General features: G+C 45.6%; 1 protein-coding gene across 1 annotated transcript in view; it reads right to left on the bottom strand.

Moving 5' to 3' along the window:
• Positions 1-23,656, bottom strand: part of ttc39a (tetratricopeptide repeat domain 39A) — a 125,958-nt gene that overhangs the window by 87,356 nt on the left and 14,946 nt on the right. Inside the window, 1 exon segment of the mRNA XM_070886105.1 lies at positions 16,927-17,031. Coding sequence (XP_070742206.1) covers positions 16,927-17,031 — 105 coding nt within the window.

Here is a 23,656-nt window from a genome sequence, read left to right as displayed (position 1 = left end):
AGGTCGGGTCGGGTCGGCTCGGGTCACATGGGTTAGGTCGGTTCGGCTCGGGTCATACGTGGGTCAGGTCGGGTCGCCTCGGGTCACATGTGGGTCAGGTCGGGTCGGCTCGGGTCACACGTGGGTTAGGTCGGGTTGGCTCGGGTCACACGTGGGTTAGGTCGGGTCGGCTCGGACCACACCTGAATCAGGTCGGGTCGGCTCGGGTCACGTGGGTTAGGTCGGTTCGGCTCGGGTCATACGTGGGTCAGGTCGGGTCGCCTCGGGTCACATGTGGGTCAGGTCGGGTCGGCTCGGGTCACACGTGGGTTAGGTCGGGTCGGCTCGGGTCACACGTGGGGTCAGGTCGGCTCGGGTCACACGTGGTTCAGGTCGGCTCGGGTCACATGTGGGTTAGGTCGGGTCGGCTCGGGTCACACGTGGGGTCAGGTCGGTTCGGCTCGGGTCACACGTGGTTCAGGTCGGCTCGGGTCACACGTGGGTCAGCTCGGGTCACACGTGGGGTCAGGTCGGGTCGGCTCGGGTCACACGTGGTTCAGGTCGGCTTGGGTCACATGTGGGTTAGGTCGGATCGGCTCGGGTCACACGTGGGGTCAGGTCGGGTCGGCTCGGGTCACGTGGGTCAGGTCGGGTCGGCTCGGGTCACGCGTGGGTCAGGTCAGGTCGGGTCGGCTTGGCTCGGGCCACACGTGGGTCAGGTCGGGTCACACATGGGTCAGGTCAGGTCGGGTCGGCTCGTGCCACACCGTGGGTTAGGATCGGGTCGAGTCACTAGGGTCAGGTCGAGTTGGGTCGGCTCGGGCCTCACATTGGTTAGGTCGGCTTGGCACGGGTTTCACGTGGGTTAGGTCGGGTCAGTTCAAATCTTACATGGGTCGGGGTCATGGGGCATTCCGAAAGGTTCAGGAGCAGGTCTGTATGTAGCCTGTATTTGCGCTGTTTTAAAAAAAATGTCCGCTTTTCGGAACAGATTTCCGGATTCCGGAGGCCGACTCCTGCGATCTGCCCATTGTCCGGTTTTTGGACAATTACGGTTTTTAGAACTCCGCATTTCGGGCATTCTACCTGTATAATGTTGTTGTTTCATCATCGCTGTCAAAATCCTGGAACTCCCTTCCCAACAGCACTGTGGGTGCACCATCACCGCACAGACTGCAGCGGTTCAAGGCAGCGGCTCACCACCACTTGCTCATGGGCAATTAGGGATGAGCAATTAATGCTGGCCATGTCTGTGACGCCCACATTCCAGGAATGAATAAAACAAATGAGAAAAAGTGGTCAGGGCGGTTCTGAAAATCAGTTTGTGATTAATATTGGTTATCTTACTCTCTCCTCTGTTGTTTTGCACACTCCTACCTGCCTGAAACATCACCCTCCACTTCCACTATGAAGCTTTATATGAAGGCAGACTTTGTCCTATTTCTTATGTTCTTATGTTATCATAGGTGACAAAGCAAGTCAGGTTTGCATCTCAGCAACTATGATGATTGCAAGTTTACTTTCTAATAGCCTCAATTACTCTGTGTACAACATACTATTTCTTTAATTTTCAAAACAGCAACAGAGTTTATATATAGGTAGGGCTAGATAGGTAGGGCTGACTGTTACTGGGCAGATAACTCAGTAATTAAATTGATGGGAGGGTATTGTTTAGCAATGATAATTATCTTTGTTGTTTTGCTAACAAAACAGTAGGTAAGGGAAGTGATTTTCTTGCGTAGATAGTTCAAGTTCTGAAGTGCAGGTTCCCAGAAATATGCTATTGAGGGGAGGTTAGCACACCCTTTGACATGACAAGTATGCATAGTAAAGGAATAGTCTGCCTTTAACCGTCAGACAACTGCTGTGCATCATTGTTATTTTCATACATGTATCTTAACATATTCTAATTTTATTTAATGTAACTTTTTGCCCAAAATTTCCTTTCTGCAGTTTGTTTCAGTTTTTAATATATTATTTGTTTTTAGCCATCTTAACTCATTTTAAATGAAGGGGGTTAAACTCTAAAAATCCAAATCAGAAAATAGTTTCAAGCAGGGCTGCTGTAATCGTCATGTGACAGTAAGCTGAAATGGTAACTTGATTTGCACTGTAGTTAGGTTTCATGTCACAACAAATTCCATCACATTACAAATCTCTATTTCCCTGGGAGCTAGACAAAATATACATAAAACCTTCTCAAATATCGAGGATTCTGCCAAATATGAGAATATAATATAAAGTACAATCTAAGGTATACAACACAAAATCTCTGAAAAGGAGGCAGCTAGATTTTTTTTCCTGATTGAAATGATAATGTATTTATGAACTTTGCTTTTTACCGGAAGTGCTCTGTTTATTCCGCCAGGTGGAATGATTTCATGAGGCTGGAATTTAGCATTTTCTTTATGGAAAAAATAAAAGCGCAATGCACTGAGGGTATCTCCACCCTTCAGTGACGTCCAAAAACACTCAAAGGCACAGAAAACTCAAGGCAAAGATTAAGTGACGCAATGTTTAATAACTGCTTTAATGTAACATGCACTCCTTAATATTTTGTGCAAGGGTCATACATAGACAAATATAGATATATTGGTTGAGTCAAATTAATGCATTTTCTTCTCCCTGTGCCTTTCTTTTATGTAACTATCTCTGCTGCCTTCCTTCCTATCCATAGTTTTCTTCAAGAAGCAGATTGAGGTGGTATGGGATAATGGGCCCAAATTTACCCAGAAGTTGCTCCGTTTTTTTGGGAGCAACTTGATTTTTCTGGAGTATCTTAAAAATCCCCATTCTGCACATTTAATTTGCACCAGTCTAAGTGAGTTAGTTAGGATTTTTTGGGGTTTTTTTTTCCAAAAGGGGGCATTACCAGCCGTTTTGGCCATTTAAGCCATTTTGGACAGCTAATAGTTGCTCCAAACTAACTTAAGCCAGCGTATGTGGCCACTTGTGGCCTCACAGAAAACCCTTGCGGAGAGTTAAGAAATCAGCGCAGGTAGCCAGAGATTGGGGGGGGGGGGGGGGGGGGGGCGGCGGCAAGGGAAACATAAAGGACCTTGCAAAGCAGTAAACATCTTCACAACAATTAATACAGATCTTGTAATGTAACTTTTGCATAATTTATACATTCCACTATATGAAGCTTCATAAAATATGCACTTTTTTAATATCATTTATATCAGAAGACAAAGTGTTTCATAAAACCATTTATGAATCAAATATTTTGCTAGCAGGGCTATGACCGATGGTCACTTGCGCAAGGTACCTGAGGGTGCCCATGCAGTTACTCCCCAATAAGGCACCCGTGAGTGCTAATGGAATGTTCCCAACAGGGTATCTACAGGCATCCATGCAATTGTTCACTAATAGGTGGGATCTTTAAAAAATTGACCTAAGTCATGATTACTACCAAAACAAAAGCTACAACCAGATATTTGCTGGTACTGAGAGACCAAACCTAAGGAAAGTTTTCTCTGGTCATTCTCACCTCTTAATATAGAAACATAGAAAATAGGTGCAGGACCAGGCCATTCGGTCTTTCGAGCCTACACCGCCATTCAATATGATCATGGCTGATCATGCAACCTCAGTACCCCACCCCTGCCTTCTCTACTTATCCGTAAGGGCCACATCTAACTCCCTTTTGAATATGTCCAACGAACTGGACTCCACAACTTTCTGTGGCAGAGAATTCCACAGGTTCACAACTCTCTGGGTGAAAAAGTTTCTCCTCATCTCAGTCCTACATGACTTCCCCTTATCCTTAGACTGTGTTGCCTGGTTCTGGACTTCCCAAACATTGGGAACATTCTTCCTGCATCTAACCTGTACAGTCCTGACAGAAATTTATTCGTGAACCTTCGCTGCACTCCCTCAATAACAAGCACGTCCTTCCTCAGATTAGGAGACCAAAACTGCACACAATACTCAAGGTGGGATCTCACCAAGGCCCTGTACAACTGCAGCAAGACCTCCCTGCTACTATACTCAAATCCCCCCGCTATGAAAGCCAGCATGCCATTTGCTTTCTTTACTGCCTGCTGTACCTGCATGCTTACCTTCAACGACTGATATACCCAGGTCACGTTGCACCTCCCCTTTTACTAATCTGTCACCATTCAGATAATAATCTGCCTTCCTGTTTTTGCCACCAAAGTGGATAACCTCACATTTATCCACATTATAATGCATCTGCCATGCATTTGCCCACTCACCTAACCTGTCCAAGTCACTCTGCAGCCTCTTAGCGTGCCCCTCACAGCTAGCCCTGCCACCCAGCTTAGTGTTAACAGCCAGTTGCATTGTGCCATTGACAGAGACATTTTCTAAATCATTTAAAGAAACTCTCCTCCTTTCCCCCCCGCCTGATCTAAACTCTCCCCCATCCCTCGCCGATCAAAACTCCCCCCCCCCCCCACCCCCCGCTCAAAAGTCTCCCCACACCAACCTGTTTCTTGTAGCCCTCAGCACGGAAGGCAGCGGCCAGCCTGTGCAGCAGGCCACTCGGCCCGGGATAGGGGCGGCAAACACCGGGTCGTCCCATCGGCCCAGGATAGGGATGGCAAACATCGGGTCGTCCCATCGGCCAGGGATAGGGGCGGTAAACATCGGGTCGTCCCATCGGCCGGGGATAGGGGCGGCAAGCATCGGATTGTCCCATCGGCCAGGGATAGGGGCGGCAAACATCGGGTCGTCCCATCGGCCAGGGATAGGAACGGTGAGCATTGGGTCGTCTCATCGGCCCAGGATAGGGAGGGCGAGCATCGGGTCGTCCCATCGGCCAGGGATAGGGACGGCGAGCATCGGGTCATCCCATCGGCCCGGGATAGGGACGCTGAGCATCGGGTCATCCCATCGGCCAGGGATAGGGACGGCGAGCATCGGGTCATCCCATCGGCCCGGGATAGGGACAGCGGGCATCGGGTCGTCCCATCGGCCCGGGATAGGGACGGCGAGCATCGGGTCATCCCATCGGCCGGGGATAGGGACAGCGAGCATCGGGTCGTCCCATCGGCCGGGGATAGGAACGGCGAGCATCGGGTCGTCCCTTCGGCCGGGGATAGGGACGGCAAACATCGGGTCGTCCCATCGGCCCGGGATAGGGGCGGCAAACATCGGGTCGTCCCTTCGGCCGGGGATAGGGACGGCAAACATCGAGTCGTCCCATCGGCCAGGGATAGGGGTGGCAAACATCGGGTCGTCCCTTCGGCCGGGGATAGGGACGGCGAGCATCGAGTCGTTCCATCGGCCAGGGATAGGGGCGGCAAACATCGGGTCGTCCCTTCGGCCAGGGGTAGTGGCGGCGAGCATTGGGTCCGGTTCACAGTCTGCAGGACGCGCTGGGAGGGCGAGGAGCTACTGCGCATGCGGACAGCTGCCGACACTGTTTTCGGCGCAGGGCTGTAGCTCCGCCCCCCACTCCACGAGAAACGCCGCGCCAGGACCTGGGACACACAGCAGACACACAGTTAGTAAGTTTTTTGGCAACGGTTTCAGCACACATCTCGGGAGAGTGCGCCGGAAAAATGGGTTGGGAAAATTTGGGCCCACTATTACTAACTTAAGGGGCAAAATCCCAATCAACATGAAAAAATTCTGAATTTCTGCTATATGCTGCATCACTGAGTGAAAGGATGCAGGGTAGTGCCTGCAATTTCCCACACACGCAGCTTTTAATTTTATTTCTGCACTGTGGGTAATTATCCAGTGGAGGCCAACCATTTGCCCATTGGAACTAAAAGAAAACGAAAGCATCAATAGCAGTTTTAGTTAACTTTAATAAGATCCTTTCACTTGTACAGAATGTAGGATATCTCTGTCACCTCAGACCATTCCATCAATAAGAACATAAGAAATAGGAGCAGGAGTAGGCCGTGTGGCACCTTGAGCCTGCTCTGCCATTCAATAAAATCATGGCTGATCTTCAACCAACTTTCCCACCCAATCCCCAAATCCCTGGATTCCCCTAGAGTCCAAAAATCTATCGATCTCAGCCTTGAATATACTCAACCACTGAGCGTCCACAGCCCTCTGGTGTAGTGAATTCCAAAGATTCACAACCCTCTGAGTGAAGAAATTTCTCGTTATCCAAGTCTTAAATGGCTGAGCACTTATTCTGAGACTGTGCCCTCTATTTCTACATTCTCCAGCCAGGGGAAACAGCCTCTCAACATCTACTCTGTCAAGCCCGCTCAGAATCTAATGTTTCAATGAGATCACCTCTCATTCTACTAAACTCCAGAGAGGATAGGCCCAATCTACACAATCTCTCATCAAAGGACAACCCTCTCATCCATGGAATCAATCTAGTGAATCTTTGTTGCACCGCCTCGCCTCTAAGGCACATGTATCTTTCCGTAGGTATGGAGCGCAAAACAGTACATAGTACTCCAAGTGTGGTCTCACCAAAGCTCTGTAAAATTGTAGCAAGACTTCCTTACTCTTGTACTCCAACCCCCTTGCAATAAAGGCCAACATTCTATTTGCCTTCCTAATTGCTTGCTGCACCTGTATGTTAACTTTCTGTGTTTCATGTACAAGGCCACTCAAATCCCCCTGAACACCAACATTTAATAGTTTTTTACCATTTAAGAAATATTCTGTTTTTGTATTCTTCCTACCAAAATGAATAATGTCACATTTCCCCACATTATATTCCATCTGCCACCTTCTTGCTCACTCACTTAACCTGTCTATATCCCTTGCAGACTCTTTGTGTCCTCCTCACGGTTTACTTTCCCACCTACCTTTGTATTATCAGCAAACTTGGATACATTACACTCGGTCCCTTCATCTAAGTCATTAATATAGATTGTAAATCGCTGAGGCCCCACCTCTGATCCTTGCAGTACCTCACTAGTTACAGCTTGTCAACCTAGAAATGACCCATATATTCATATTCTTTGTTTTCTGTCCTTTAATCATGCTAATATATTATTCCCAATCCCATGAGCCCTTGGGGCTGAAATTGACCTTTTTTAAAGAGCTGTTACCGCCTCTGGCAACGGTGCAGAAAGCACTCACCGCTCAGTTGGCACGGAGGGGCCGACATTTTCTAAATTGTCCTCCTTTATTTTTGGAGCGGTGCACGGGACCGTCCCGGCCATCTTCCCATTCCGTCTGACACACTACGACCCATTACTGACCAGTGGCGACCCCCTTTCCGCCTCGCATGGGAAATTGCACCGCGGGAAATTGCTCCATGGGAGCGGCTCCACCGCCGCTCGGTGCCCCACGACAGTTTTCCCAGGCAGGAAGCTCCCTGTGGCTGGGCAGTGTGCCCGCCCTTAAAGGGGAGGGCGCACTGCCGTGGCCGCCATTTTATTTTAATTGTCGGCCGACTCCAAAGTCGGCCCGACAAAGACAGCCACGGGTTTAGCCAGGCCGCCAACAGGCAGCTTAGCATCCCCTCTTGGGTACTTGGCCACTGGTGGCCCAATGGGTACCACTAAAGTGGCCGCAGAGCTCACATGGATTGGGGTGGAGAAAAAAATATAAAAACGGGAAGTGCGCCCCCGTTTGGGTTGGAGGGCAATTTCGGCCCCCTTATGTTGTGTAACAAGCTTCATAAGTCACCTTATCGAATACCCTTTAAAAATCCAAATATACTACATCCACTGGTTCCCCTTTATCTACCCTGCTCGTTACAGCCTTAAAAAACTAATAGATTTGTCAAACATGATTTCCCTTTCATAAAACCATGTTGACTCTGCCTAATCATATTATGATTTTCTAAGTGCCCTGTTACCACTTCCTTAGTAATGGATTCCAGTGTTTTCCTGATGACTGATATCAGGCTAACTAGCCTATAGTTCCCTGTTTACGCTCTCCCACCTTTCTTGAATAGCGGGGTTACATTTTCTATCTTCCAATCCGCTGGGACCGTTCTAGAATCTAGGAAATTTTGGAAGATCACAACCAATGGATAAACTATCTCTGCAGCCTCCTCTTTTAGAACCATAGAACGTAGGCCATCAGGTCCAGGGGATTTGTTAGCTTTTAGTCCCATTAATTTCTCTAGTACTTTTTCTTTACTAATATTAATTACTTTACGTTCCTCACTCTCATTAGACCCTTGGCTCCCCACTACATTTGGTATTTTTTGTGCATCCTTCTGTGAAGACAGATACAAAATATTTGTTTAATGTCCCTCTGCCATTCCCCATTATAATTTCTCTTGTCTCAGCCTCTAAGGGACCCTTGTTTACTTTTGCTACTCGCTTCCTTTTTACATACTTGTTGAAGCTCTTACAATCTGTTTTTACATTTCTTGCTAGTTTACACTGATATTCTATTTTCTCCCTCTTTATCAATTTATTGGCCATCCTTTGCTTGTTTCTAAAACTCTCCCAATCCTCAGGCTTACTGCTCTTCTTGGCAAATAAGCCTCCTCTTTTAATCTAATACTATCCTTAACCTATTTAGTTAGCTATGGATGGGTTACTTTTCCTTGTAGAGTTTTATTTCTTAATGGAATATATATTTGTTGAGAATTATGAAGTAATTATTTAAATGTTCACCATTATACCTTTTAATTTACGTTCCCAATCTACCTTAGCCAACGAGCTCTTCGCACCTATGTAATTGGCTTTATTTAAGATTATAAAGAAGAAAGACTTGCATTTCTATAGCGCCTTTCACGACCACCGAATGTCCTAAAGCGCTTTACAGCCAATTAAGTACTTCTGAAGTGTAGTCACTGTTGTTATGTAGAAAACGCGGCAGCCAATTTGCGCACAACAAGTTCCCACAGCAGCAATGTGATAATGACCAGATAATCTGTTTTTAGTGATGTTGATTGAGGGATAAATATTGGCCAGGACAACAGGGATAACTCCCCTGCTCTTCTTCGAAATAGTGCCATGGGATCCTTAACGTCCACCTGAGAGAGAAGACAGGGCCACTAACTGAAACTGGTTTAATACTCTGGTTTCAGACATAGGTACATCACTATCAAACACAAAGTGAAATTCTATCATATTCTGATTACACTTCCCCAAAGGATCCCTTACTATGAGATTAACAATTAACCCTGTTTCATTACACAAGACAAGATCTAAAATAACCTCTTCCCTGGTTGGTTCCATGACCTATTGTTCTCAGAAACTGTCTCAAATGCATTCCATGAACTCTTCCTCCAAACTACTTTTGCCAATTTGATTTGTCTGTCTTTTTGAAACGTTATTATTTTCTTTTCAGAGCAAGAAAAATGGAGGGAACAGACACGAAACCCAAATGGGACTGCATCCCATGGCTGGGAAGGCCATAAGATGAATACCAAAAGCTGATGCTGAGAGCCACAAGTGAAGAATAATTAGGTCACAAATGGTCCCCGGCTATATAGAGATTGGGCCTCTGTGGTCCGGCACCCTCAGGACCTGACTGGTCCCGAAACAGAGAATTTTCTGAACCACGGGATGTCAATATATGACTGTACCGATACACCCTACATAAGCATACGCCTAGCCTAGGCTTACTGGTACCTGTAGAGTACTGCTCACCGCTCTCCTGGGCTATCTTCTTGAACCAAGCAGAGCTAAATAATAGCATAGAACACAGAGCCAGGACTGCTGGCCGGATGTAAACAAACTTTGCAGAAGCACGGGAAAGCAGCAGTTCCGCAAACTAATGCCGAATCGCGGATGTTTCCGGACCAGAGCGTCCCGAACCAGAGAGGTTCAACCTGTACTAAATTCTACTGAGCATGTACGCCTCACAGCCTCACGCCATTGTCCCATTGCAAGACCTCTGATCATGGGCATATCTTGGTGTAATACATGTTCAAATTGAGCCAAAATTAGTTTGCAAGGGGTTAAATTCACAGCCAGTAGTGCTGGGAGATGTGAATTAGGTTTCAGGCAGGACAGCTGAACCGGCAAACTGGAAACAATGAACAATAGCTCAGGAGAAGTCATTACCAAGTGAGGTTGGTGAATTTCGCTACTGTATAGGAGTATCAGTTTGACTAAAAGCAGACACTAGAGTAAGGCTGACAGAAGAAAACAGAGAGACTGCAAGGCGAGGAGGATCTGCTATGGTCTAAAGGACAGAAAACAAACAAGTTATTCTGTTTGTCAAGTAAGATGACCCACTGATATGGGGAAGGTTGGCATGTTCAATATTTTGTAGTACAGGGCCCAAGTTTCGGCCTCAGTTGCTCCTGATTTTTTGGAGCAACTGGTGTAGAACGGAGTATCTTAGAAATTCAAATTCTCGTCATTTAGTTTGCTCCAGTTCTAGTCAGTTAGAACAGTTTCACTTTGAAACAGAATTTTTTTTTCAAAAGGGGGCGTGTCTGGCCACTTACACCTGTTTTCAAAGTTTCGGCAGTGAAAACTTACTCCAAACTAACTTAGAATGGAGTAAGTGAAGATTTTTGTACGCTGGAAAAAACCTTGTCTACACTTTAGAAAATTAGGCGTAGGTTACAAATCAGTCATAGGGAATGGGGGGGGGGGTTTAAAGGGAAGTTGACAAACATTAAACACTTCAGTTTTACAAATAAAGAGCCATCATCAATAATAAATGATAAAAACATCAATAAATCAACTAATAAATCAATCAAAAAAATTAAGAAATAATATTTTTTTTAAATCAATAAATAAAACATTTTCTACTTACCGATTGCAGCACCGGGAGCCCTCCAACAGCGTGCTGGGATGCTCCCCCCACCAGTGTGTCTCTGTCAGTGTCTCTATCTCTCTGTCTGTCTGTGTGTGTCTCTCACTCTCTGTCTGTCAGTGTCTGTGTTTCTGACAGCAAGGGGAGGGGGAGGAGGGGGGTCGAGGGAGGGGGCAGGGGGAGGGGAGGGGAGGGGAGGGAGGGAGGGAGGCAGAGGGAGAAGGGGATGGAGAAGGGGAAGGGGGGAAGAGGAGAAGGGGAAGAGGAAGGGGGGGAGGAGGAGAAGGGGAAGGGGGGGAGGAGGAGGAGAAGGGGAAGGGGGAGGAGGAGAAGGGGAAGGGGGAGGAGGAGAAGGGGAAGGGGGAGGAGGAGAAGGGGAAGGGGAGGAGGTGAAGGGGAAGGGGGAGGAGGAGAAGGGGGAGGAGGAGAAGGGGAAGGGGAGGAGGAGAAGGGGAAGGGGAGGAAGAGAAGGGGAAGGGGAGGAGAAGGGGAAGGGGGGAGAAGGGGAAGGGGGGAGAAGGGGAAGGGGGGAGAAGGGGAAGGGGGGAGAAGGGGAAGGGGGGAGAAGGGGAAGGGGGAAGGAGGAGAAGGGGAAGAGAGGAGAAGGTGAAGGGGGGAGGAGAAGGGGAAAGGGGGAGGAGAAGGGGAAAGGGGAGGAGAGGAGAAGGGGACAGGGGGGAGAAGGGGAAGGAGAGGGGGGGAAGGGGAGGAGAGGGGGGGAAGGGGAGGAGAAGGGGAGGAAGGAAAGGAGAAGGAGGGGGGAAGGAGAAGGGGGGTGGGAAAGGAGAAGGGGGAGGGAGGCTGAACGGGCCGGGCCCCAAGACTTCAGGCAGGGCCCGTCCCCAGCACCAGATTTACAGGTTGGTGGCGTTGGGTCCGGGGTCGGGAGCGCGGGTCGAGTCGGGGGGGGGGGGGGGGGGGGGGAAGTGAGGGAGGGAGGGAGAGGGAGGTCAGGTCAGGTGGGGGGGAAGCACGGGTCGGGTCTAGTCCAGGGGTGGGGGAAGCGGGAGTCGGGTCGGTGTCGGGTCCGGGGGTGGGAAGCAGGAGTCGAGTCGAGTCGGGTCGGGAGGAAGCAGGAGCTGGCCGTGGGAGGAGCCTTATGCACGCAGCCCCAGTGAGGCCATTCGGCCAGGGCTAGGGGCTGCGTGCTTTGGGCCCCTCCCACACAGTTTCGGGCACCTGGAGCTACTGCACATGCGCGCCCACTGTAGCGCGCCTGTGCAGAGGTCCCGGCACTGTTTTCAGCGCAGGGACCTAGCTCCGCCCCCTACAGCTCGTGCTGCGCCGCGCCAGGCTCCAGAGGACCAGCAGGGAGCCGGAGAATCCTAAGTTTTTTTTAGGCGAACTTTGTGGCGCGAAAAACGGGGGTCCAGGTCGGGGCTGCGCCGTTCTAGGCTCGGCCCGAAACTTGGGCCCATAATGTGAAAACAAGTAATATCGATTGAAACAAGTGAATATGATCATGAGTATTGCTCTGTATGTCCAAGTGTTGTGAAATAAAGTACCTTGATGATTTGCATCAAGCCACATCTCACCATATGTTCGTTCAGTCCGCCTTTGGAGAAACTGATGAAGAACGTGTGCAAAAGATACAAATGTCCAGTTTAGATCTTAAGAGGGTAGCATTGCTACACCCCCAGGTCATACAATCATACAAACAGATATAAGGTAGTGAGAGTCAACCCAAGCTGATGTGAATTTGTAACAGTCATCATCAGTGCTAGTTTGCATTCAGAGACAAAACAACCTTCTTTCAGATGCCAAGTAGATTCCCCCATCAACGTTCCTTCTTCCCAAGTTGTAACTGTCCACCACTGTAGTGGCCTCTCCAGCAACCTAGCCACAACCTGGTTAAAACTAGTAACCAAGTTTAAATGCCAATCGAGGCTGGGAATTGAACTCTGATCTCACATCTGGAGTTACCATAGTTACTAAAAGGTTCAATTCAAATAACTTTATTATAGCTGATTTTCACTTAATTAATAATGAGTTTCAATTAATAATCCTTGAATGTTAATTCAACGTTTGAAAAGTATTTATTGTGGAGTTACATTGAACTGTAGTTATTGCTGGACTGTGTACACAGGCATCAGCTCCTTAAGCTTTGTTTTGCCAATTGCAAAGCACACCAAAGTACACAGAATAATAATTAGCAGCACGAGTATAAATCAAGAAACAATGGAGGCTTGTAAAAAAGAAACGGCAATAATCACGGGCGATTTTAACCTTCATATTGACTGAACAAAGCAAATTGGTCAAGGTAGCCTTGAGGAAGAGTTCATGGAGTGTATCCGGGATAGTTTCCTTGAACAGTACGTTGCGGAACCAACCAGGGAGCAGGCTATCTTAGATCTGGTACTGTGTAATGAGACAGGATTAATAAACAATCTCCTAGTAAAGGATCCTCTAGGAATGTGACCATAACATGATTGAATTTCAAATTCAGTTGGAGGGTGAAAAACTTGGGAGACTACAAAGGTATTTAGGCAGAGTTGGCTAAAATGGACTGGGAAAATAGATTAAAGTGTGGGACAGTTGATGAGCAGTGACAGACATTTAAGGAGATATTTCATAACTCTCAACAAAAATATATCCAAATGAGAAGGAAAGACTGTAAGAGACTAACTAAGGAAATAAGGGATGGTATCAAATTGAAAATAAGGGAATACAAAGTGGCCAAGACTAGTGGGAGACTAGAGGATTTGGGAAACTTCTAAAAACCAGCAAAGAACGACTAAAAAAAAATAAAGAGAGGGAAGATAGATGATGAAAGGAAACTAGCATGAAATATAAAAACAGAGAGTAAGAGTTTCTACAGGTACATAAAAAGGAAAAGCGTAGCTAAAGTAAATGTTGGTCCCTTAGAGGATGAAACTGGGCAGATTATAAATGGGCAACAGGGAAATGCAGACACTTTGAACAAATAATTTGTATCGGTCTTCACGGTAGAAGACACTAAAAACATCCCAATAGTGGATACTCAAGGGGTTATAGGGAGGGAGGAACTTAATACAATCACTATCACTAAAGAAGTAGTACTCAGTAAAATAATGCAACTTAAGGCAGACATGTCCCCTGAACCTGATAGCTTGCATCCCAGGGTCTTAAAAGTGGCTGCAGAGATAGTGGATGCATTGGTTGTAATCTACCAAAATTCCCTGAATTCTGGGGAGGCCCCAGCGAATTGGAAACCGCAAATGTAATTCCCCTATTTAAAAAAGGAGGGAGACAGAAAACAGGAAACTATAGACCAGTTAGCCTAACATCTGTCGTTGGGGAAAATGCTGGAGTCCATTATTAAGGTAGCAGTAGCAGGACATTTGGAAAAGCATAATTCAATCAAACAGCGTCAGCATGGTTTTATGAAAGGGAAATCATGTTTGACAAATTTGCTGGAGTTCTTTGAGGATGTAACGAGCAGGGTGGATAAGGGGGAACCAGTGGATGTGGTGTATTTGGATTTCCAGAAGGCGTTCGATAAAGTGCCACATAAAAGGTTACTGCACAAGATAAAAGTTCACAGAGTTGAGAGTAATATATTAGCATGGATAGAGGATTGGCTAACTAACAGAAAACAGAGAGTCGAGATAAATGGGTCAATTTCCGGTTGGCAAACAAATGAGGTGCCGCAGAGATCGGTGCAGGTGCCTCAACTATTTACAATGTATATTAATGACTTGGATGAAGGGACCGAGTGTAATGTAGCCAAGTTTGCTGATGATACAAAGATGGGTGGGGAAAGCAAATTGTGAGGAGGACACAAAAAATCTACAAAGGGATATAGACAGGCTAAGTAAATGGGCAAAAAATTGACAGATGGAATATAATGTGGGAAAATGTGGTTATCCACTTTGGCAGAAAAAACAGAAAAGCAAATTAGAATTTAAATGGAAAAAAATTGCAAAGTGCTGCAGTACAGGGAGACCTGGAAGTCCTTGTGCATGAAACACAAAAAATTAGTATGCAGGTACAGCAAATAATTAGGAAGGCAAATGTAATGTTGGCCTTTATTGGAAGCGGGGTGGAGTATAAAAGCAGAGAAGTCCTGCTCCAAATGTACAGGGTATTGGTGAGGTCACACCTAGAGTACTGCGTACAGTTTTGGCCTCCGTATTTAAGAAAGGATATATTTGCATTGGAGGTTGTTCAGAGAAGTTTCATCTCGGTTGATTCCGGATATGAAGGGGTTGACTTATGAAGATAGGTTGAGTAGGTTGGGCCTATACTCATTGGAGTTCAGAAGAATGAGAGATGATCTTATCGAAACTTATAAGTTAATGAGGGGGCTCGACAAGGTGAATGCACATAGGCACAGTCTCAGAATAAGGGGCCGCCATTTTAAAACTGAGATGAGGAGGAATTTCTTCTCTCAGAGGGTTGTAATTCTGTGGAATTCTCTGCCCCAGAGAGCTGTGGAGGTTGGGTCACTGAATATATTTAAGGTGGAGATAGATAGATTTTTGAGCGATAAGGGAATAAAGGGTTATGGGGAGCGGGCAGGGAAGTGGAGCTGAGTCCATGATCAGTTCAGCCATGATCTTATTAAATGGCGGAGCAGGCTCGAGGGGCCAAATGGCCTAATCCTGCTCCTATTTCTTATGTTTTTATGTTCTAACCACATTATCTACCTGTTCTGCTACTTCAGGCATCTGTGGACATGCATTCTACTGTCCCCCAGTTCTTCTAGATTTCTCAGTATCCTACCTTTTATTGTGTACAAGGTTCTCCCTATCCTCCCTGCCCTTCAAATCTGCCATCATCACTCCTCTCAAAAAATCCACCCTTAACCCCGCTGTCCTCGCAAACACCACCCCTTCAACCTTCTTTTCCTCTCCAAAGTCCTTGAATGTGTTATTGCATCTCAAATCCTTGCCCAATTTTTCCGCAACTCCATGTTTGAACCCTTGCAATCAGGTTTCCGCCCCACCACAGCACAGAAACGATTCTTATCGAGGTCACAAATGACATCCTATGTGACGGTTACCATGGTAAACTATCCCACCTCATCCTTCTCGATCTGTCTGCAACCATTGACACAGTTGACCACACCATCCTCCTCCAATGCCCCTTCTCTGTCGTTCAGCTGGATGGGACTGCACTCACCTGGTTCCATTCTTATCTATCCAGTCGTAACCTGCACTGGCTTCTTTCCCGGCTCCCGCACTGTTACCTCTGCTCTGGAGTCCCCCCCAAGGATCTATCCTTGGCCCCTTCCTATTTTTTATCTACATGCTGCCCCTCGGCAACATCATCAATGTCACGTTCCACATGTACGTTGACGACACCCAACTTTTCCTCACCACCACCCCTCCCAACCGCTTGGAATTTGTCACGCTGCTTGTCCAACGTCCAGACCTGGATGAGCAGAAATTTTCTCCAGCTAAAATTGGAAAAACCAAAGCCATTGTCTTCGTTCCCCGCCACAAACTCTGTTCCCTAGCCACCAACTAAATCCCTCTCCCTGGTCACTGTCTGAGGCTGAACCAGACCGTTCACTACCTCGGTGTCCTATTTGACACTGAGCTTCCAACCACATATCGGCTCTATCACCAAAACTGCCTACTTCCAATGCTGTAACATCACTGCCTCAGCTTATCTGTTGCTTAAACCCTCATCCATACCTTTGTTACCTCTAGACTTGACTATGTTAATGCTCTCCTGGACAGTTTCCCATCTTTCACCCTCCATAAACTTGAACTCATCCAAAACTCTGCTGTCCATATCCTAACTCGCACCAAGTCTCGTTCACCCATCACCCCTGTGCTCGTTGACCTACATTGGTTCCTGGTCTGGCAATACCTTCATTTGAAAATTCTCATCCTTGTTTTCAAATCCCTCCGTGGCCTTGCCCCTCTCTATCGCTGTAACCTTCTCAAGCCCTACAACCCTCCAAGATATTTACGCTCCTCCAATTCTGGCCTCTTGCACATCCTCAATTTTAATCGCTCCACCACTGACAGCAGTGCCTTCAGCTACCTGGGTCCTGGGCTCTGGAATTCCCTCCCTAAATCTATCCACCTCTCTACCTCTTTCTTCTTCTTTAAGACGCTTTGTCCAAGCTTTTGGTCACCTGTCCTAATATCTCCTTATGTAGTTCGGTGTCAAATCTTGTTTGATAATACTCCTGTGAAGCGCCTTGGAACGTTTTCCATGCTATATAAATGCAAGTTGTTTTGTTGTTGCCCTGGTGTGTATAACCGAGTCACAAACTGGGCAGTGCACTTATCAACTGATACGTGAGGCATCGGGGAAATTTCACTTTTCAGCTTCTTTTATAAAACAATTCAGATAAATAATCTGATCAAAGTGTCATTCGTTACTCACTTTGAGCGGAGCTTGGTCAGAGCATCTTCAAATCTGTTGCTTAGAAACAGGTCCAAGGCTGCCACACATTCATCCAAAGACACTTTCAAGTCTGCTTTAGGTGACCTGCTCAAAAGAATTTTTAAAAATAATTAAAAACACAAACCGTACAATCTATATACAGTTGTATCTATTTGAGAATCCTGGATATGAGAGAAGTGATGACATGAAATGCAACATCATATTTGATATTTAAGTGCTAAAGCCTACAGTTCAATTATAACTCATAACTACTGTTATCTGTTGGTACTTCATTATATAATGAAATATTTAAAATAAATTGCTCAAGTCATTACATTTGAGTTATCCTGAAAAAGTTAGTCATATTTTTATTATGTTCATGAAAGTTGAAAGTGATGCAGAATATCATTTTGAGGCCGTTACCACCAGATCTAATGCCAGGTAATAGATGTCAAAATTGACCCCGCAATCCCGATTTTGAAATTGTTAGCCCAGTTAAGCTCCTATCAGTGGTTTCCCTGAAGATGTCATTGATGGTCAGGTGGAGATGGCTGGACTTTCTCTTGTTCATGATGTTCATTACCTAGTACTAATGTGGCACCAATGTGACCTGCCACTTATCAGCCCAAGCCTGGATATTGTTCAATTTGAGCTATAGGTTTGCAAGGGCTGCTTCATTGTTGAAGGAGTAGAGAATGGAGTTAAACATAGTACAATTATCAGTCAGCAGCCCCACCTCATAATGGAGGTACAGCCATTGAATAAGCAGATGACGATGGTTGGGCCAAGGAATGTGCCATGAGGACTCCAACAGCGACGTTCTGGGGTTGCGATAATTGACCTCCAACAAGGACCATCATCCTTAGTCTCAGGAATTACTCCAGCCAACCTGAGTTTTGTTCCTTAGTGCTATACTCAGATGAATGCTGCCTTGATGGTGAGAGCAGCTATGCTCATTTCTTATCTGGCATTCAGTTCTTGCTTCCATGTCTGGATCAAGATAGTAATGAGGCCTGGAGGTGAGTAGTTCTGGCAGAACACAAACTGAGCAGGTTAGAGGTGAGTAGGTGTCACTTGATAGCTTCGTCCCTTACTTTACTGATGATTGGGAAGAGGCTGATAGGGTAGTAATCAGTCTGGTTAGAGTTATCCTGTGTTTTGTGATTGGACAAACTTGGGTAACCTTTCAAATTGATGGGTTGATACCAGTGCCATGGTTGTACTGGAGTAGCTTGGCTAAGGGACTAGCTAGCTGTAGTGCACAGGTCTTCAACTCTGCAGCTGCTGTTGCTCTGTGTATTCACTTGCTGTCTGTGAAATATAACAGCAAAGTAATTCTTATTTGGCTTTGTTTTAATTAGTGATTCCTCGTTCTTCTTTCAAAACATTGAGAAGCACATGTTCAAAAGACACAAACCTACATAGGATCTCTCACTTACTTAAGCAATAGACTGTCACTATGCCAGATCTTGTTTAAGTTTCAATTATTAAGCAAAATCTATTTTACAGAAGGTATGCAAATGACTAACTATGATATATATTTATAGCCAAAATCCTTCGAACTTGATCCTTAAAAGGAAAGCAAAAAGTTGTGATCTCATGCTAAGCTTTGTTGGAGAGAAATACTTTTATATACGCAGTATTTTTGTTCTTGTATTTCTTTCCACTGCAGCAGCTGATGCTGGCTTCAACTCTTGAGAAAGCCAAACTGATTCAAAGTTTCGAACAGCTACATTTCTTTAAATATCACTCGAAAACAGTTAGCAGGACTTCCTGGATTTGAATATCTTTGCAGATAACTGTTACAGCAGGGTATTCTCATCTGTGTGCTCTCCAGCCCAAGATTTTCCTATCTGTTGAAATTAATTGGGGAAAACTCATAGGCTGGAAAGCTCACAAATGGAAAACACTGGGCCTTATATATTGTAACAGGATTCAAAGGGACAGCCACCAAGTGAAAACTAGAGAAAAATAAACATGATTTAATCACAAATACTACAGGCTTAAATAGAAAGTTACCACCTGAGGGGTACACCCAGAAACTATAATCGATATTATCAATGAGCGTTCAGGTGTAGTATTGTTCACGTAAGCAAAATCTAAGGAAACTAACCTCACCAGTTTTGTATCACCAATCTAACACAACCATTGTGAATGTACAGGTTATATATACTATCATGGTGATCCAGCATATGGGAAGTCCAATGTAATTAAACGGTAGAACACAGTTAATACAAAGGAAGAATGCGACAAAATACAAGAAGACATTAATAAACCTGCAGAATGGGTGTTCAATTGGCAAATTAATTTCAATGTAGACCAAAACTAGAGGCCATAAATATAAGTTAGTCATTAATAAATCCAATAGGGAATTCAGGAGAAACATCTTTCCTGAAAGATGGTGTAAAAAGGTGGAATGCATTACCAAATGGAGTAGTTGAGGCGACTAGCATAGATGCATTTAAGGGGAAGCTAGTTGAGCACATGAGGGAGAAAGGAATAGAAGGATATGTTGATTGGTTGAGATGAAGAGGGGTGGGAGGAGGTCCGTGTGGAGGTGGCATAGACCATTTGGGCCAAATGGACCCTTTCTGTGCTGTAGACTCACTGGAGATATTTTGGCCAAAGGGTGAAAACAGACACATAGGGGTCAAGTTTCGGGCCGCGCCAAGAATGGCGCAGCCCCGCGAGCCACGCCTGATGTCCGCACTCAAAACCGCGCCGAAAACTTACCTCGGTATTCTCCACTCCCTCAGGTCGATCCAGGCCCTCGGCGCGGCGCAACACAAGCTGTGGGGGGGCGGAGCCAAGTCCCGGCGCTGAAAACATGCACATGAGCGCTACAGTGTGCGCGCATGTGCAGAAGCTCCAGGCCCCAGAAACTGTGTGGGAGGGGCCCGAAGCATGCCGCCACCAAGCCCTGGCCGAATGGGCTCACTGGGGTGGCGAAGATCGGACTGCACCTCCCACGCCCAGCTCCTGTTCTGGGCTGTGGCTCCCCCCCGTTCAGCTCCCGCTCCCTCTGGCTCTCTCCCGCCCACTCCCCCCTCCCTCCCTCTTCCCCCCCCTCCTCTCTCCCCCCTCCCTTCCTCTCCCCTCCCTCCCTCTCTCCCCCTCCCTCCCTCTCTCTCCTCTCCTCTCCCACCCCCCACCCCCCGCCCTCGCTGTCAAACACATAGACACTGACAGACAGAGAGAGAGAGACACCGACAGAGAGAGAGACACACTGCGGGGGCCCCGTCCCAGCACGCTGTTGGAGGGTCCCCGGTGCTGCAGTCGGTGAGTAGAAACGTAATTTGTTATTTATTGATTTTTTAAAAAATTTTATTTTTTATTTTACATTTTTTTTTGATTGATTTATTGGTTGATTTATTTATCATTTATTATTGATGAAGGCTCTTTATTTGTAAAAGTGATGTGTTTCATGTTTGTAAACTTCCCTTCCCCCCACCCCCGGCACCTCATCTCTCTTCCTTACGCCTGATTTTCTAAGTGTCGGCAAGGTTTTTCTGAGCGTACAAAAATCTACACTTACTCCATTCTAAGTTAGCTTGAAGTAAGTTTTCACTGCCTAAACTTTCAAAACAGGCATAAGTGGCCCCCCTTTTGAAAAAAAAAATCTGTTCCAAAATGAAACTGTTCTAACTCACTAGAACTGGAGCAAACTAAATGCCGAGAATTACAATTTCTAAGATACTCCATTCTAAACCAGTTGCTCCAAAAAAATAGGAGCAACTCAGGCCGCAACTTGACCCCTAAAAGTGCTAGTAAGAAACATCTGTTTGAAAGTGTGGATTTAGCATGCAATTTTCGGGCGAATTGAAGACTAACATGATTTAAACGTGTCTGCAGGCGCTGAAACCGACAAAAAGCACAAAAAAGCAGGACAAATCCAATCTGACCAATTACTGTCCCATCAGTCTACTTTCATCATCAGCAGTGATGATAGGTGTTGTTGTCGACAGTACTATCAAGCACCACTTACTCACCAATAACCCATTCATTGAGGCTCAGTTTCAGTTCTGCCAAGACCAATCAGCTCCAGACCTCATTACAGCCTTGGTTCCAAACATGGACAAAAGTGCTGAATTCCAGAGCTGAGATGAGAGTGACTGCCACTGACATCAAGGAGCCCTAGTAAAATTTAAATCAATGAGAATCCGGGTAAAGACTCTTCACTGGTTGGAGTCATACCTGGCACAAAGAAAGATGGTTGTGGTTGTTGGTCAATCAGCCCCAGTGCATCGCTGCGTGAGTTCCTCAGGGCAGTGTCCTAGGCCCAACCATCTTCAGCTGCTTCATCAATGACCGTCCCTCCATCATAAGGTCAGGAGTGGGGATGTTTGCTGATAATTACACAGTGTTCAGTTCCATTCACAACTCCTCAAGTAATAAAGCAGTCCGTGCCAGTGTGCAGCAAGACCTGAACGACATTCAGATTTGGGCTGCTAACTGGCAAGTAACATTCATCCCACACAAGTGCCAGGCAATGATTATCTCCAACAAGTGAAAGACTAACCACCGCCCCATGACATTCAACAGCGTAACCATCACTGAAACCTCCACCATCAACATCCTGGGGGTCACCATTGATCAGAAACTTAACTGGACCAACCACACAAATACTAAAAACCTTTCCATCATCTACAAGGCAGTTGTGTAATGGAATACACTTCTGTGATATATTCACAGAGCACAGCACACACAGCCCCTAACATGGCAGGCAGCTCTGTCGGAAGCCTCCGGAACAGCCTGGTTCTGTTTATTATTAACTCTGCAGTTGCAGTACGCAATACGTCCACATCCACAGTATGGAGCTACAAACATTACAAACTTACAGACATTACACTTCTCCCTCCTTAATGAAGAAGCCATCATAACAAACATCATACATAACTTTCATTTTTATACATAACACAGGATATAGACTTATTTTTTTTTCTATATTTACAAATTTAACTTTACCACTTGTTTTCCATTTCAAAGAGGATACTTTCGCTCTCGAACAGAACCTTCCAAACATGGTGTCGATTTCACACTCATTCGAGGCTCATCCTGAGGAACGTTTTCCTCCACGGAATTTCCTTGATTTTCATTTGAACTCACTCTAACTTCAGGCTCTTTGTTTTCCTGACTCAGACTCAGACTTTCATTCTGATTCTCTCCTGGATTTGATTCCAGTACATTGGATTTAGGATTTGCTACTGGTGTATCAAAACTATCTGATGAGTCAGAAATAATTGAATCATTCCCACCTTCAACTCCTTCCATGTCTGCAGGTAAAATATAATCAATATGAACAAACCTAACCTCTCCATTATCAAACATCTTTACCAAATATGTGCGAGGACCACATATCTTCACCACTCTTCCTAGTAACCACTTTAACCATTTATGGTGATGGTTCTTCACTCTCACCTACTGGTTTAATTTCACACTTCTCTCTTTTATTCTACCTCTATCATGATTCTCTTTGTCTTAATTGTGTCTCTTCTACGGACTGTGCCAAATTTGGTTTTAAAACTAGAATCTGGTTCGTGGCTGTCGTTTGAGAAACAACTCCGCTGGTGTTCCACCAGTAGTTGTATGAGGAGTATTTCGATATGTAATCAAAAAATTAACCAATTTGTGATCCAATGACAACTGTCGTTTCCTTGGATTTGGATCTAACATTTGCTTTATGAGGCCACGATTTACAATTTGTACAGTGCGCTCTGCTGCACCATTCGAAGCAGGATGGTATAGTGGAACCTTGGTATGTTTCACATCATTTTTGCTCGTGAATTGTGCAAATTCTTCTGAACAAAATTGTGGTCCATTATCCGAAACAATTTCTTCAGGGAGGACAATTGAAGAAAATAATCTTCGTAAAATGTCCAATGTTTTACTTCTTGTTATTTTCCACATTGGGAACACCTCAACCCACTTCGAATGGCTATCAATCACAATGAACAATTGTTGTCCTTCTAACTCAGCAAAATCAATATGTAGCCTTTGCCACACCCTGGGAGGCCATTTCCATGGCTGTAATGGTACTGATGCTGGTTGCTTATCTATATCTTTATCAAGACCTGGCCACCATAAATAACTGCGTGCAAAACTCTTAGTCAAGCACATTCCCAGGTGCTGGTCATGGAAATCTCCTAATAATTTGGACCTGAATTTATTTGGTATAACCACTCTTGCACCCCACATGATACAATCTTTATCGGCTGATAATTCATTCCTACGAATGAAGAATGGATGTGTATCTTTGTCCGTTACCTGTTTTGACCATCCATTTGCAATATAATCATACACCTTTGACATCACTGGGTCACGTTTGGTTGCTCTACCAATCTCTTCAGCTGTGACTGGCAGTTCATCAATATATGAAAAATAAAACACTTCTTCCCTATCGGGTGTAACTTGTGATGGGGAAGGCAATCTAGACATTGCATCAGCATTACTGTGATCAGCTGATCGTCTATATTCAATATCATATGTATATGCTGACAAAATCAAAGCCCATCTCTGCATTCAGGCTGCAGCTAATGTTGGAACTGGGGACTTTGGATGGAGGATTCCTGTTAGGGGCTTATGGTCCGTAACGATGGTAAACTTACGCCCGTACAAGTATTTGTGAAACTTCTTGACCCCAAAAATTAATGCCAAAGCTTCCCTTTCAATTTGCGCATAATTACTCTCATTGGCATTGAGAGTGCGTGAAGCAAAAGCAATTGGTCTCTCC

This window comes from Pristiophorus japonicus, chromosome 8, assembly GCF_044704955.1.
Source record: "Pristiophorus japonicus isolate sPriJap1 chromosome 8, sPriJap1.hap1, whole genome shotgun sequence".
Classification (NCBI taxonomy): Eukaryota; Metazoa; Chordata; class Chondrichthyes; family Pristiophoridae; genus Pristiophorus; species Pristiophorus japonicus.
Note: the sequence above shows the minus strand (reverse complement) of the source record. Positions and strands in the feature narration are given on the sequence as shown.